General features: G+C 40.9%; 1 protein-coding gene across 1 annotated transcript in view; it reads left to right on the plus strand.

Moving 5' to 3' along the window:
- Positions 1-14978, plus strand: part of URB1 (URB1 ribosome biogenesis 1 homolog (S. cerevisiae)) — a 60420-nt gene that overhangs the window by 2834 nt on the left and 42608 nt on the right. Inside the window, exons 2-9 of the mRNA XM_010585327.1 lie at positions 305-461; positions 1816-1967; positions 4042-4174; positions 6637-6733; positions 8202-8287; positions 10275-10400; positions 12140-12270; positions 13424-13619. Of these exons, the coding sequence (XP_010583629.1) occupies positions 305-461; positions 1816-1967; positions 4042-4174; positions 6637-6733; positions 8202-8287; positions 10275-10400; positions 12140-12270; positions 13424-13619 (1078 nt within the window). The remainder of the gene's footprint in view (positions 1-304; positions 462-1815; positions 1968-4041; positions 4175-6636; positions 6734-8201; positions 8288-10274; positions 10401-12139; positions 12271-13423; positions 13620-14978) is intronic.

Genomic DNA, 14978 nt, shown 5'->3' on the forward strand with positions numbered 1-14978 from the left:
GGCGGGCCGGGCGGTGCTCGGCCCTGCCGGTGCCCGGCGGGGCGGGTGCGATCGTGAGGAAAAAGCGTGCTCCGCCGGCGCAGCGGGGGCTGGAGCGGCTCGCCGCGGAGCCCGCAGACGTCTTCTGTCCTCAGAGCGACGTTGCCGGGCTGGCGGTGAAGATGACTGCTGTTACGGTACCGAGGGCACGTGCCGCTCCCGTCCGGCGTGGGCCCGCCGCAGAGCGCGGGCGGCAGAGCCGGCGTGTCCCGGCCCTGGGGGCGGCTCGTAGCCTGTCACAGGCGAGGCGCTGGCTCCTGGGGTGAAACTCTCGCATTGCAGGTCTGGAGACCTTCGTTTCCATTGCTGAGGCGCTGCCATCACCTGGAGTATATGATGTCGTGGAGGGATACGTAAAAATTTCCATGGAGTGTGCTGAAATATTCAAACTTCTGGATGGAGAAAGGAAGCCTGAAAGTGAAGTAAGTTGGCCGTGGGTTTTCTAGGTTAATGACTGGCAGCAGGCATCGCGGCTGGGAGAGGAACCGCTGAATAAATTCTTTGTGGCGTAAATAACTGATAATTTGGCACTGTGATAACACAGTGGCAGAAGCACTGATCGAGTGGGAAATCTCCTTTTCAGTGCAGAGATGTTCCTGGATTTAATGATAGGCACAACCAGTAGTCCTGCCAAAATCAATCTGTTAAGGTTCTTTAAATGTTATCAAAGGACGATTTATGAAATGAGGAGGTCAACAGAAGCAGTTAAGCAAACAAAAGAAAAAAAGTCCAGTGAAAGTACCTTTTAGATTACTAGACATCTCCCTGATACATCAGTATTTCTAGGAAGCCACTGGTAAAGTTGACCTCATTTTTCCCATCTGGGCTGGACACAATTTTTCCTCATCAGAATGTGATGAATGAACTAAAGAATTGAAAACCTCTTTTCACTGTGAATACTGGGGCAGTGTTATTAACTTAAATCTGCTTACAATGTAAAATTGGATACTGTTGTTTAACCTCCACTTGTTGGTCTTTGCCATTTTTCTCAGTGTAATGATGACCTGTGTCGTGTTCAATGACATGCTTTCTTCAAGGTCCTTTTACTAATAGAGGCTAATGCTTGTAATGAATGCAGTCCCAGTGCTGTGTGGACTCTGGATTTGTCTAGAAGGAGTTAATTGCAAGACTGGAGCAGCTCAGATGGTTTTCTCCAGCATGTTTCATTGTGCACTTACTAGCAGTTGTCTCATAAAGCATTGGTTCATTAGCCCTAGGCCTTGGCCTCCAGCTTGAAAAGGGCCTTCAAGATCCATCAGCCTGTGCTGAGATTTGCACTGCAGTTGGTGTTTTGCATCCCCAGAAGTGGCTGTTGTGCATACGCAGATAAATCATGCATATGCATGTAGGTCTCAATTCATGGGTGAGGAAGGACCCTTTTTTACATTCAGTTTATTTGTCCAGGATTGTACAGGCCTTCAGTCAGCATGTTGGCTTGGGCTTCCAGCAGGGGTTGTTCCTCCCTACTATGGAATTTCATGAGTTTAGCAACTGAAAAAAAGAGGAGTCAGCTGACCTCCTGTGGTTCTCTGGTCTTTCATATAGTATCTGTATAGGGACTTCCTTGAAAATTCACACTCTCAGAACTAATCCCTTAGAAGAGGAAGCATTAATTTGGGAGAGAATTCAGAAGTTAGCTTCACCTTCATGAGTGGAAGCTCTGCTCTTGTCGTGGGGTTACTCTTTTTTTAATGGTGTTTGTTACTGTTTGCTCAGCTAATAATTTCAAGCCGTACTTGATATTGGCAGATATTAAAACATTTCTGTATCTTACAGATGCTGTTAATCTTTCAAGCTCTAGAAGCCATTTTACTGAGGACAGCTAGTGACCTCTCCCATTTTTCTGTTGTGGGAATGAACATAGTTAAAAAGTTGATTCATTCCTACATGAGATTGGTCTATGCTGCTTTGTATTCTGAAAATCACAGGTAAGTCTCCTCTGTGCTGTTGTGGAGAATCTCTTGTCAGTTGCTCTTGAGGGGCTGTCTGGATTTTGCGTGCGTACAAGACATTGCAAAATTCAGCTTGACCGACTGCTAATAATCCACCTTTATTTAATGATACTGTTCCACATTTCATAAAATAATTGCACGTAGAAGTCTTTGCAAGGTGGACGCTCTGCTATAATACACAGTGTAATGCTATATGATGCTTTGCCAAGGCTGTAGTTTTCATTGGTTGTGCCTGTCCTAGTGAGAGGTAAAGTGGATAGTATCTTGAGTCCCGTTATTTTAATGCTGCTTCTTTTGTGAAGTGAAATGTACTGTCTGGATCAGGGAGGAACAGGCTTTCTTGTAGTTCACAGAGGCTGAGCAGTCTGTCTTGTGATGGCAAAAAGAGCTGCTCTTGTTTTATTTCTCTGTATTTTTTGTAGTCAGATTTCCATGTTTATAATATATTTTTTTCTTTCAGACTGGCTTTTCCTCTGTAACTTTTCCTGTCTCTTAAATCTGAGGCCTTTTTAGGCCAATTGAAGCACTCGCGTGTTATCTAGTCAAGTCTGAACAACAACTTCTCATGCTCTGTGGACAGAGTGAGAGAAGTTCCAAGTGCCAGAGACATTTAAATACAAACCTGGGAGGAAGAGGAAGGAAGAATAAAAAACAGAGACTGCAGATGGCTTGTCCAAGGCCAATGACTTGTCTTTCAGTCTTTGGACAGGAGAGAATTAGAAAATCATTTTCTGCTTTCCAGTTCATGGACACAACCACGCTTCCTGCACCACTCAGTTTATATTATTGCAACAAGCATTTTAACTGTACATAGAATCCCAAATACAGGTGCATAGGTGGTATATTGTAAACAAAGTTCGAAACTATGCAAGATCTGCATTTCTTATTAAGCATTTAAAGAGTACAGCTTTTGGAGAAATCCTTCTAGAACCTGTGTAGAGGAGGCTGCAGATTTCTGATGGTATTCTGATGGTATATGCTCTGCTTTTTCTGTGCTACCTCTTTGATGTGCAAAGGGATTTTTATCATGGTGGTATGTCTACATGGGATCTCTGCTTTAATCATATGGCCTTCTTGCAGATTGTCCATGAATGAAACATGATGGCCAGATTCCAAAACCCCTAATGGGAATAGCCCCTAGTGGCTATTCAGATGATGGAGGTCTGCAGACTTGTACCTGATGGCCCTGTCATGTTCCCATTGAAATAAATGGCAAACTCCTATGAATTTAGGAGTTCTTAAATTTTGGCACTTTCTTCCTTTATAAAGTGAATATCCAGCCTCTCATTACAGCTTAATTTTTGGGAAGAATATAATCAGTCATTCCCTTTTCCCTTCTTCCCTCTACAGTTCTTCCCAGTTGCCTTTATCACTGCCTAAAATAATGGTTTTGGTTGTTTTAACTTCCCTTCTATTTTCTCAGGCAAATTTTCCCAGTGGTCAGTGAGCAAGAAGCAAAACTGAGTGTAGATCTTGGGATTTAGTTCATGACAAGACCATGCAGCATACTTAAACTGAAGAAAATCTCTGTCATTCAGCTAAAACACAAAAAATGCAGTCTTACTTCAGCCTACACTGTGTGTGTCCTTAACTTCAGCATCAGCTGTAGCTCCTGTGGACCTGCTTGTGGCCGTAAAGTGCAAAAGTGTTTGCAGGACTGGGGGGCTCTGTCCAAGAAATATGCTTGTAGAAATACATGACCAAAGTTCTTTGTGAATAGCAGAATAACATTCGTGTTTGGCCTAAATCCGTATTGTGATTGTCATTAAAATGGTTGGTTACATACTCAACTAAAGCTCCCATCAACTGCAGCAAGAGCTTTGCATGACCAGGGATACTTTCCTAATGGCTGTCTTGGTTGCTTGTGTTGGGACTAACTCAGAACTGCTTCCTGCCTGAAACTCCTGAAGGCTTGGGTGGATGTTGGAGGCGGAGTGGATAATTTCTTTTACAGGAAAAAGGTCTTTAAATTTTAATTTCTTGATTTGGTGGTTTGTATAACTGTCACCCTGGAAATAACCTGCAAGTTTTCCTCTGCATTTTGTTTTAGGATGAGCCGAGTGTGCCTTACCCTGTTATCAGCAATGGTGGCTCAGGGGCCAGATTCAGCAAGGGATGTGTATAGCCATTTTGATTTCAATAATAAGTTTCTGCCTGGATTATTGAAAAAAAGATGCAAGAAGGTAAATTAAGCTGCTGTGTGCCATGAAATGCTACACCATGGCTCCATCAGTTTTCTTCTGCCAAGTATTTAGAACTAAGCTGTTGCTAATGTCTCTTTGCTGTATTTTTGTCTGCAAGACTTTACCTCTTCCTTGCTGTCCTATGTCAGGCTGAAATGCTTCTTGATTGTTTCTAACTGGCAGCAGAACTGATCTATGGGGCAAGAGCTTCCCAGCTACTTACATAGGAAATCTCCAGGGAATGTTTCTGAGTATCTGCAATAGTAGGAGAGCTGGCCTGTACCCTTGAGGTATAGCTTGCTTTGTTTTCCATCCTGTGCTGGTCTTTCTCGTCTTGTCAGGGTGCAGAGCTCCTCAGGATAACCTTGTTTTTACACTGCTTTGTAGAATTTACTGCAAAACATTGAAGTGCCTTGTCTGTTTCTAATAAGCTGTGGTGAAATATAAATGTTTTTTTTTTCCTATGGGCTACCCTTTTAATGTCTAAAATGGAGTGAAAGTGATGGTAAACTTCTGAAGACTATACAGTGATGTGTTTGGGAAGAGCTCAGTCTTTTTTCCAATGCAAGGATTGCAGTTTGGTCCCACTGAAATAAATGGAGGTTGGAGCTTCTGCATTTTTAATGGACAGAGGATTTTGCCCAGTACTAGTACAGTCAAAGTAATTGCATTTGAAAATATAACCAAGAGTTTTAAACAACCTCTTAGTGGAAATCCTTAAAGACGATATGCGAGTAAGTAGAAAAAGTCACTCCTGTTTTTCCAAAAGGAACTTTATTTCTTGTTTCCTCTCTGTTTGCTAAAAATAATCAGGGTTGACCTTAACCAGGGTTTTAGAACAAGAATATTTATATGTCATTCCAAATAGAAGTGTATAATAAATCCAGTATTATTTTCAATGCTGAGACATTGTTTCTAGTTTTTAAAGATGACTTGCAGAATGAATGTGTACATTTGTGTTGGGTTTGTGCCACCTGTGGTGACAAATGAGGCTGTTTAAAGCAATCAAGTAGAAGGCAAAAAACGAAACACACACCTTTTTCCCTGAATCCACCTTTTACAATTTCAGGAATGTCAAATTTCATGGGTTTTGACCTTGCTGCAGAAGTTTTCTTTAGGAGTACCTGCACCTCTTAAATTTAAATGCTTGAATGTAGTCTTTTCACCACAAGCTTATTAGATATGCAAGTAAGGTACAAGGAAGAAGGTTTCCAAAAACGGATTGAAGGTCTTACTGTTGCTCAGTTATCAGTGAAGTTATTATGTCACAACTGGCTATCAGAGGTGATTTTTTAATACGAAAATATCAGGCCCAAAGCTTACAGCAAAATCTCATTTTTTTCTCTTTATTTCTTCTTTCAACACTTTCATGAGTCACTTCTGCCTTATATTTAGCCTACTTGGTATCTTCTTTCAGGCATTTTTACATGCAACTTAATTTTGCACAGTAAGTTTCAAAAAATTATAAATCGCAGAGGGACTTTACTAGGGAATGTAGTAATAGGATGAGGGGTAGTGGTTTTAAACTGAAAGAGGGTAGATTTAGATTCGATATTAGGAAGAAATTCTTTACTGTGAAGGTGGTGAGACACTGGAACAGGTTGCCCAGAGAAGAAGTTGTGGATGCCCCCCTGCTTAGAAGCATTCAAGGCCAGGTTGGATGAGGCTTTCAGCAACCTGGTCTTGTGGAAGGTGTCCCTGCCCATGGCAGGGGGGGTTGAAGTAGATGATCTTTAACATCCCTTCCAACCCAAACCATTCTATGATTCTGTATTCATATCCTATGATCCTTTTCCAGGCAAAGCTTTCACTACTTCCACTGTGCCTGAATTTGTAGTTTTATAACATACTAGCCCCTTTTTTAAAGGCTTTTTGTTTTTTAGCCTAAGTCACATGACCCGGGTGGCTCCATGAGCAGCTGTGATAGCTGAGACATGTCTGTAATGCCCTGCAGCTCAAAGATGGCAATGAGCAGCAAGAGTCCCCAAGACTGGTGCTGCTCTGGAAGCCTGTATAGTAAGAAATTGTGCAGCACTACTGCCATTACCATTCTTGAGTATTTTTGTGAATTGACCAGTATACGAAGTGGTGCAGAAGTGAGGATGTTCAGTGATGTTTGTGCAGGGTTTGGCATAAAACTACTGTTAACATTTTCTTTTTTTTTTTTTTTAAATTTATGGCGTATTTTGTATACTGAGAATTGAAAAATATGTGAACTAGGACACCTCCCTTTTCGATGTTAACTTTAACAGACTGGGATCTGCTTAACACAAGAAGTTTTTCAAATTAATATACTGTGGATATGTTGTATGTAAATGTATGTGTATGGCTATGTGCAACATGTTTATAGAAGTTGTTTAATTTACCTCTTTATAGTACTTACAAGGGTAATCAATTGTTGCGGTATTAATTTTGCAGTTGTGTACAATCTGTATGCTAACAGTGCCTTTTATCTTTTTTAGGGGAGACCTGATGTCCGTATGGCCTATATTCAGTTTGCTCTCTCCTTTTTAATTGCTGGTGACAATGCAATCTTGACACGGGTGCTGGAATTAAAAGGTACTTCACAATTGCTTGTATTTTATTTTTTTTTTTTAAGGCAGAGTCTTTTATAGGTGATAATAAATATGAGCTAATTCAAAATGTGAACCAGTTAAACAGCACTAATAAGGCACAAAATACATATTTTTAATCGTATTACCTGAAAAGCTTTAAACTACTTCAGTATTCTAGTGAGTGCCTCTTCTGCTTGAGAATAATATTTGCTGTCTGCAAAAACTTTGCAGAAATAGAAAGCCCTTGATGACACAGATGTAAAAAAAGGTAAATGTAATATAACTTTGAGGTCATAGAGTCAGTAAGCAGAAAACAACTTCATGGCCTCCAGCCTTGCTCATAACGCAGTAACAGTGGATATGTTGCATTAAGATTTTTTTTTAAAGTGTTAAAGACTGTGTGTACTTCAGTTTCCTTTCTATCCTCATGTAGGACAACAGTTGTGTACTCCATCAGACTGCTTTTTGTCAATGATTCAGGAGACCAGTGTAATGTCCTTTGCATCCTTTATGGAGGCATTACATGGGAGTGCAGTCGAGGAGTATGTTACACCCATGTCTCTTAGGGAATGGGGTCAAACTGACCTGATGGAAGAAGAGGATCCAGAAAGTTGAATCTTACATACACTTAGTTAATACTTGATCCCTTACATGCTGAAGTTGATGTGAAACTTCTGTTGACTTTAGTGATTCGAAATCTACTGCTAATGTTTCTCAAGTTGTGAATTATGACCCTTGGTAAAGTTACGAAAGAATTCAGAGGAGATCTAGAAATACTCTAAAAAAAAAAAAGTAGTAATTTGCTGACAGCAATTAATTTCTTCTATGGTGAGGGAGTGAGAACAGGCCATAGTTATTTACTTCTATTGTTCACGCTACCCTGGTGGCTGCTGATTTCCTTTAATTGCTCACAGTTGTTCAGTTCTTTCAGGACAGGGAGTGGCAGTGCACACATAGACACAGTCAGCACAGCTAGCTTTCATTCCCCTGTAAGATACTGAAGTTCTTTATAAGGTTCTGAAGTTCTCTCTGTTTGGGATGCAGAGGTGAACCAAAAGATGCTGCATGTGGTTGAAGATGTAACCTCCAAACATTTGAGAATCTCTCAGTGAAACAATTGTGAGTCCTTCAATGGAAAGGACAGGCATTTACTCAACTTTAAATACTGCATAGCACATTGGGGCTGGAAAGATATCTGAAGTTGACAGATGCTCTTGCAATAAGTGTTAATAACGAAGTTGGCAAATTAGCCAGTTTTGATGAGAGTAGGTTTGGCAGCATTACTTGTTCATCACTGTGGTTACAGACACATCCTCCTTCTGAACTCTGATTGCGGCCTTTTGGTTCATCCTTAAATATAACAGTAAGGTAAATAATATGACATTGAAGAGAAATGGGTATTAATTCCCTGAAGCATTTTAGTATGAAAATAGCTTTCACATTTTCACTTAACATTTGAAATGTCTTCTTAGATTTCATTCCAGATATTCTTCGCTCTGAAATAAAGGAAGACAAAGTTTCTACTGTCAATCTTCTACTTTCCACACTGAGAACTAAGGTATGATATACCCTTGAAACTGTGTTGTTTTCTATTTTCTTTGCTGCTGGAGACAGTTTTGCAGTAATTTCTCATAAAATGTACTACTCTTTAAGATGTTGGCACTGTGGTGCTGCTTCTGAAAGTTTGTCAGTGTGTCCATTACTGATAATATTTGTTGGAGATTAATAGCTTGGCCATATTAGTGTTTCAGGACTGAAGCTTCTTATGCTTTTTCAATGCCCACTTTCAAGTCATTGCAATAGCTTGTATGTGGATGCTAATGTCAGCTCATCTCTAGTGTGCGGTGTCCAACACATTCTGATTGTTTCATGGGTTGCGATTGCATCAGTGCCAAGCCTGAAGGTCACAAGAACGGGAATCTTTTTTGTGCTTCCAGTAACAGTAAGATTGGTCCTTCAATTAATGTGTCTCATGCTGAAATGGGGAAGTCAGCTCGATTTGAGTAGGTTTGTTAGCTCTGAGCCAGGTAATGATGTACAATCTTCTTTCCAGGAGAAAAAGGATTTTGTGTGTTTTTAGTATGGGGACTGTGGTGTGAAATGGGTTTCTAGGAGCTATCTGGTTGTAGTTGAAGGGTGGTACCCTTCAACGGTGAACTGGTACTGTTCCCCAACCAGTCTTGGCAGGGCTCAGTTGAGGCCACATCCTGTGGTCCTGGTTAGCTGGTCTTTGGACTTGCTTACTGTTAGGATGGCAAGGTTTCTGCTGCAGGAGATAAATTCAGTCAAAGGTATTTCTTGGCGAGGTAGAGGAAAAGGGAAGTCTTATAAAATTGTCTTCCCAAGATCAGAGAATTTTTTGTGAAAAAGAAAGTGTACATTCCACCTGCTACCAGAAAGTAGTTGGAGAGGTAAGTCTGCTCCCCTTCGAAGTGGTTTTTTTTCTGTTTCTTTCATAACAGACAGAAATAACCTTGTGATATAGTAGGGCTGAGAGAGAAAACTTGAAAGCGGGAATTGCTGAAAGGTGTGAGAGTTGGTTTAGTCTCGACTGCCTTTCCTGTGCTTTGTTGTTCCTTAGCTTCTGAGCATGGCTGTGCCTCTTTCACTGTGATGCACCAGCTTGTTGCTGCTGTGGGTAGAGCACCTGCATGAGAGATTTATTCTAGTTCTATAAAAAAGTTTTTAAAAATATTTTTAGTTCTAGTATCTATGATTTTTGAATCTCTGTTTTGAATTATTGTAGCAATGTTGCACAAGCTGTTTTATGACCAATTGAGAGAATGAAGAAAAAATAGTTTTTTTCTACTTAAAAATAGTAGAAAAAATTTAGAGTATAACCATAAGAGCCTGCCTCAGACTCAGGCTTTTCACAACTGTCAATTTAAAGCCAAAAATATTCTTTCATTTTTCTGGTGCAATAACCTTGGAAAGTGAAGAAAAAGAAAGATAGCATTTAAGTGTAAAATAAACCTCCTTGAAACTTTGTTTTCTAAATGAAGCTTTTCCCATGTGGGAATCATACATCATGTACTGTTACGTTACTGATGAAACCTAACACACTGTATGACTCCTTCAGTTTAGCAAAGAGAGTGAGAATTAAAAAAATGTGGACAGGAAAACATAGTAGGAGAATTTTTGAGAACTTCCTCCATTGTGTTTTCACTTCTATTCAAACTTTATTTGTAGCAGGTTCTACCGTCTCTACCAGCAGGTTTCCATGATCCTAAGTCTGTGGCTGTGCTACTCTAAATACGTTCTGTGCTCTTTAGCTGAACTTGAAAGTCTGTCCTGTCCAGCATGTGCAGTGTTTGCAGAAGTTGGTGTAGAGCCCTATGGCTTCAACCATGTCAAGATGGGATCAGGAGCATGTGAAAGAAGTGTTAACAGGACAGGCAGAACCTTTTATCTGCTGTAGTGAGTAGAGCGAGCTCTGTGTGTACTAGAAGAATGAACTGTGTTGCTAATTTGCCATTATTTTGTGATAACTTGCAATAAATAGAAAAGTTGTTTCTTTGATTTTTTTTTTTCCTCATTGTTTTCAGGTGGTTCAAAATAAAAATATCACCAAAACCCAGAAGGTCCGCTTTTTTACTGCAGAAGTGTTGATTCACATTGCTTCACTTTACCGGTGGAATGGGATTACTGATGTCAGCCCTGGGGATTTAAAGGTCTGGTAATTTATTTCTTTGTAACTCCTAGTCCTTGTCCTGCTTTTCCCACTCCCCACCCTCCCCACCGCTTGCAGCCCACAGGTTTTGAAATAGCTTCCAGTTACTCTAGCCTTGATGAGCTCAAGAAGAGGGATCTGCTGAGGCTACTTAAAAAGAAGCCCTGACTTTCTGCTGCTTCTCACTGCTTGAGGAGGATGGTTTGTTTCCCTGTACTGTATTCTGTTTCCTGGACACATTTGTGTGTCTACAGGAGAATGTATCAGGAGCAATGTTCTTACCACGTGCCTCATTCTTGTCCTACACACTGATCTGATATGAGAGCTAAACTCCCAAGATGGTTGCCAGCCTTTTCAGCTTACATTGTTTGAGAGGTTGGCAGGGTTTCTGAGGGTTGAGCTGTTATTGATTCTATTGGTCCATGAAATCACATTCCTAAAGTCATAGATGAGGCAAGGATCAGGGCCGCAGCTGGTGGGTGTATGTTAGTGCTGCAGATGTTTTGTCATCATCTCCTCATAAATAGTTTACAATTTTGCTTTTTTACTTTTGATCACGTAATCTCTTTTTTCCCTTCTTTCACTGTGGTAATATCTAAGACGTGGCTGTAAGCCCAATGCAAAGCAGTAGAAAGACTTCTATGCTTCCACTGGGGTTTTGGCTGCAGACTTTTCAGCTTTGTGTTGATTAACGCTTGATCTTTAGAAGCCCAACCATTCTTCCTCAAAACTTCTAACACTGAACAACTGACTTCTTATACTTTCTCTACTGGATGTTTATGCCTATGCCATTCCAATCCTGATATACTGTAAACACCTTTTGGAGGAGATCTATTTTTAGTAGGTGTCTGCTTGGAGCTATGCAAATCTATGACCCTATTCATAAACATGCATTTCAGTTTTGAGTAATTTTAAATTCTTACTATTCCATGCAGTCCTTGTGAGTCATATGGTTTGTGATTTCCCAACTGCAATTGTCAAGAGACTTCTCATTCGTAGGCATCTTGAGTTGTGCTGGGTAATGGAATCTGGGTTTACTTTTTTTTCTCCTGCTTGACATGGATGTTTGGTCACTTCTTCCATTTTGTGTGGTGACTGTAATTGCATTGATGCCCCACCTTTCCCTGAAGCGTTGGCATATTCAGTGCATTGTTAGCTATCCATCTTTCTTGCCGTGTATTAAAGTGGTTCCATCTTTTGCCAAATTGGCCCAAAAACATACACATGCTTGTTTCACATGCTTTATGCTGAAGGCTTCAGTGATTTTTTTTTTTTTTTATCTTTTTTTTGGTCTTTCTGAACTTCCTCGTAGTGAACCTGGCCTACATAGCTGAAAGTTGGTTATATCAGATTAAATATTAGATCCTTGACTTCAGAGTCCTAGGATGGCCTTGCCCAATTTATGTAAGTTTTATATCACTACTTTTCTTTAGCTTGATTTTCCTCTATCTTTTTCTGTCTGTCTTCTTAGCCAATGCCCTAAGTCAGTAATGCCCTGCAAATAGTACGTATGTACCTAGATTTGGGAGGTTTGCTTTCCTTGAAACAAAAAGTATTGTAATAATTAATGTATTTAATACAGAAACTGAAACTTATTTTGTTAATCTGAACAAAAGCGAAATTGTCTTTTAGCATTCCTGTAAAAGGAGCTTTGTAAAATTTAGAGTGAGATTAATATAAGATTTTCTTCTGTGATACCAAAAATCGTATGCTTTTTTTACTCCTTTTTGATTTTTATAGGTGATTCAAGGTTCTGAAGAGGTGGGAAAGATGATGGTACGGGAACTTGTTCATAACTTCTTAATGGACCTCTGCTGCTCTCTGAAACATGGCATAACTTTCTATGATCCAAGTCTTGGAACTTCTGGCAAGTAAGTCACTGGACAGCTGAGACTGTATGTGAACTTTGTGCTAGGAACAAGAGACCTCACTGGTTATCTTGTCTGCCCTTCCAGGCCTTTGCAAGTAACTTTACTGAATTCTGCTTCCATGTCTCTTTCATCCATGGCAGACGAAAAGAAATACATTGGCTTTCTTGTTTTTGTTTTTAACTTCCCAAGATCAAACTATTGGATCTCCTTACACCTCAGTATGCTAGAGTAGAGTGCTCTGCCCTATTCAAAGGGGCTTTGGCAATGGTCATGTTTCTCTGAGCCATGTCTGTGTATACAAAGTCTCTTGTTGCAAGGTGTGATTTTGGACCATAGATTTATTTTTTTTTATGTGATGATAAAGCATCAAAACTGCAGTGTTAACTAGATGGTGGTAAAATACCTAGTCTAATTTACATTTTATAGAACTAGACATGGTTTATCCCAGATTTTGGCAAAATGCCAACATTGATTTCAATAGTGTCAGAATTTGGCCTGCAACACCTAGTCTGGAAGCACCTATTTGCCCTCCTGTTTCCATTTGCTAACTAGTTAAAAATATGTGTTCAGTAAGATTATGACTGATAAACTGAGACTCTTGTAATTCCATAGAGGGGTTCTCATTGGTTGGGTTTATGCTTCATCACATTAGCTGGGCAAAGAAGGTGCTAGATTGTAGTAGCAGGTACTAATACTGCATGGTGCTAGAGCAGGTTGTTTCTTGCTTTAAGCAAAATTTTAACTGGTATTCATCTGGTATCCGTGGTATTCTCACTTTGTTTAGGGACATACAGAAGAAAACTTAAAAAAATAAGGGTGGGGGTGGGGGTGGACTGAAAGACCACAGAAAATGCTTCCAAGTTTAAGTTTTAATTCTACATTTTTAGATTTGTGAAGTTTGGTTAGAATATTTCTGAAACCAGAACATATTTCTGGTTTTAATTAAAAGTAATTACTGTTTGTCATACGGAAAACCTGGAAGTGAGTTCAGTTCTTACTTTTCTGAATATAAATTCAGAAATTATGGCAGCAGTGTGAGAGGTCTTGCCTTGAATTTACCCCAGCAACGGTTAGAGGAGTTGCAGAGTTAGCATCACATGTGAAGTATCAAAATAAGGATTTCTTTTTTAAAGTATTTTTTTGTCTTCAACAGGGGAGGAAATGTGGTGCTTCTGCGCTTTCTGCTTGGTTTAAAAACTGCAACAGAAGATGAAATGGTTGCTGATCTCATGGTGAATATTCTTAAAGTATGCCCAGATTTGTTGAACAGATACTTTAAGGAGACCCGGTATTCCTTTGTTCCTAGACTGAAGTCTGCTTGGATGGACAATATGAAGCTCCTCAAAAAGGTAAGAGTATGAATGATGCACACCACCTTTCCACAGAAGTATGCAATCCAAATACTCCTTTTTTTCCTCCAAAAATTGAAGTAGTTTTGTTAAACAGTAGTGCAGAATTACACAAAACCATAGTAGGAAAGATGGTAAAGTCAAACATTCCCGACCTACAGAAAAGTTACCAAGCCAAGGAACTTGGTAGTAGATTGGTAAGCCTGCCTTTGATTGCTGTTATTACAGAAAGATATAATGCCATTCCTATGTAAAATTTGTTACAATTTGAGTACTGTGCAGTACAGAGCCCAGCCAGCCTGTGATGCGGCCATGTTAGGTATATACTAACTCTGAATTCATTAATTTAGTCGAGATCTTCCTAATGACAAGGAACAAGATTTTGCTGATTTCAGAGGAAATAAGCTGAGGATCATGGAGTGGGATTTTTTGATTTTGTTTCAGAAGCAGCAGTTCTGTATCAGAGGAAACTCACTTGTCTGAAGATGTATTGTGTTCACAGCTGTAAATGCACAGTTGTGATGGGTTGACCCTGGCTGGACGCCAGGTGCCCACCAAAGCCGTTCTATCACTCCCGCATCTTCAGCTGGACAGGGGAGAGAAAAATATAACAAAAAGCTTGCGGGTCAAGATAAGGACAGGAGAGATCATTCACTAATTACCATCACGGGCAAAACAGACTCAGCTTAGGGAAAATTAGCTCACTTTTTATTACAAATCAGCCAGAGTAAGGTAAATGAGAAATAAAACGAAATCTCAGAACACCTTCCCTCCACCCCTCCCTTCTTCCCGGGCACAACTTCACTCCCGGCTTTCTCCACCAAGCCCCCCCAGCGGCACAGGGGGACAGGGATGGGGTTTACGGTCATCACATGTTATTTTCTGCCGCTTCACCTCCTCAGGGCGAGGGCTCATCACACTCTTCCCCTGCTCCAACGTGGGGTCCCACCCACGGGAGACAGTCCTCCACGAACTTTCTCCAACGTGGGCCATTCCCACGGGCTGCAGTTCTTCACGAACTGCTCCAGCATGGGTCCTTTCCACGGTGTGCAGTCCTTCAGGCACAGACTGCTCCAGCGTGGGTCCCCCATGGGGTCACAAGTCCTGCCAGAAACCCTGCTCCGTGGGCTCCTCTCTCCACAGATCCGCAGGTCCTGCCAGGAGCCTGCTCCAGCGCGGGGTTCCCACGGGGTCACAGCCTCCTTCGGGAACCCACCTGCTCCGGTGTGGGGTCCTCCACAGGCTGCAGGTGGATATCTGCCCCACCGTGGACCTCCCTGGACTGCAGCGGGACAGCCTGCCTCACCAGGGTCTTCACCACGGGCTGCAGGGGAATCTTCGCTCCGGCGCCTGGAGCAT

The sequence above is a fragment of the Haliaeetus leucocephalus genome, unplaced genomic scaffold (genome assembly GCF_000737465.1).
Source record: "Haliaeetus leucocephalus isolate CR32 unplaced genomic scaffold, Haliaeetus_leucocephalus-4.0 Scaffold93, whole genome shotgun sequence".
NCBI lineage: Eukaryota > Metazoa > Chordata > Aves > Accipitriformes > Accipitridae > Haliaeetus > Haliaeetus leucocephalus.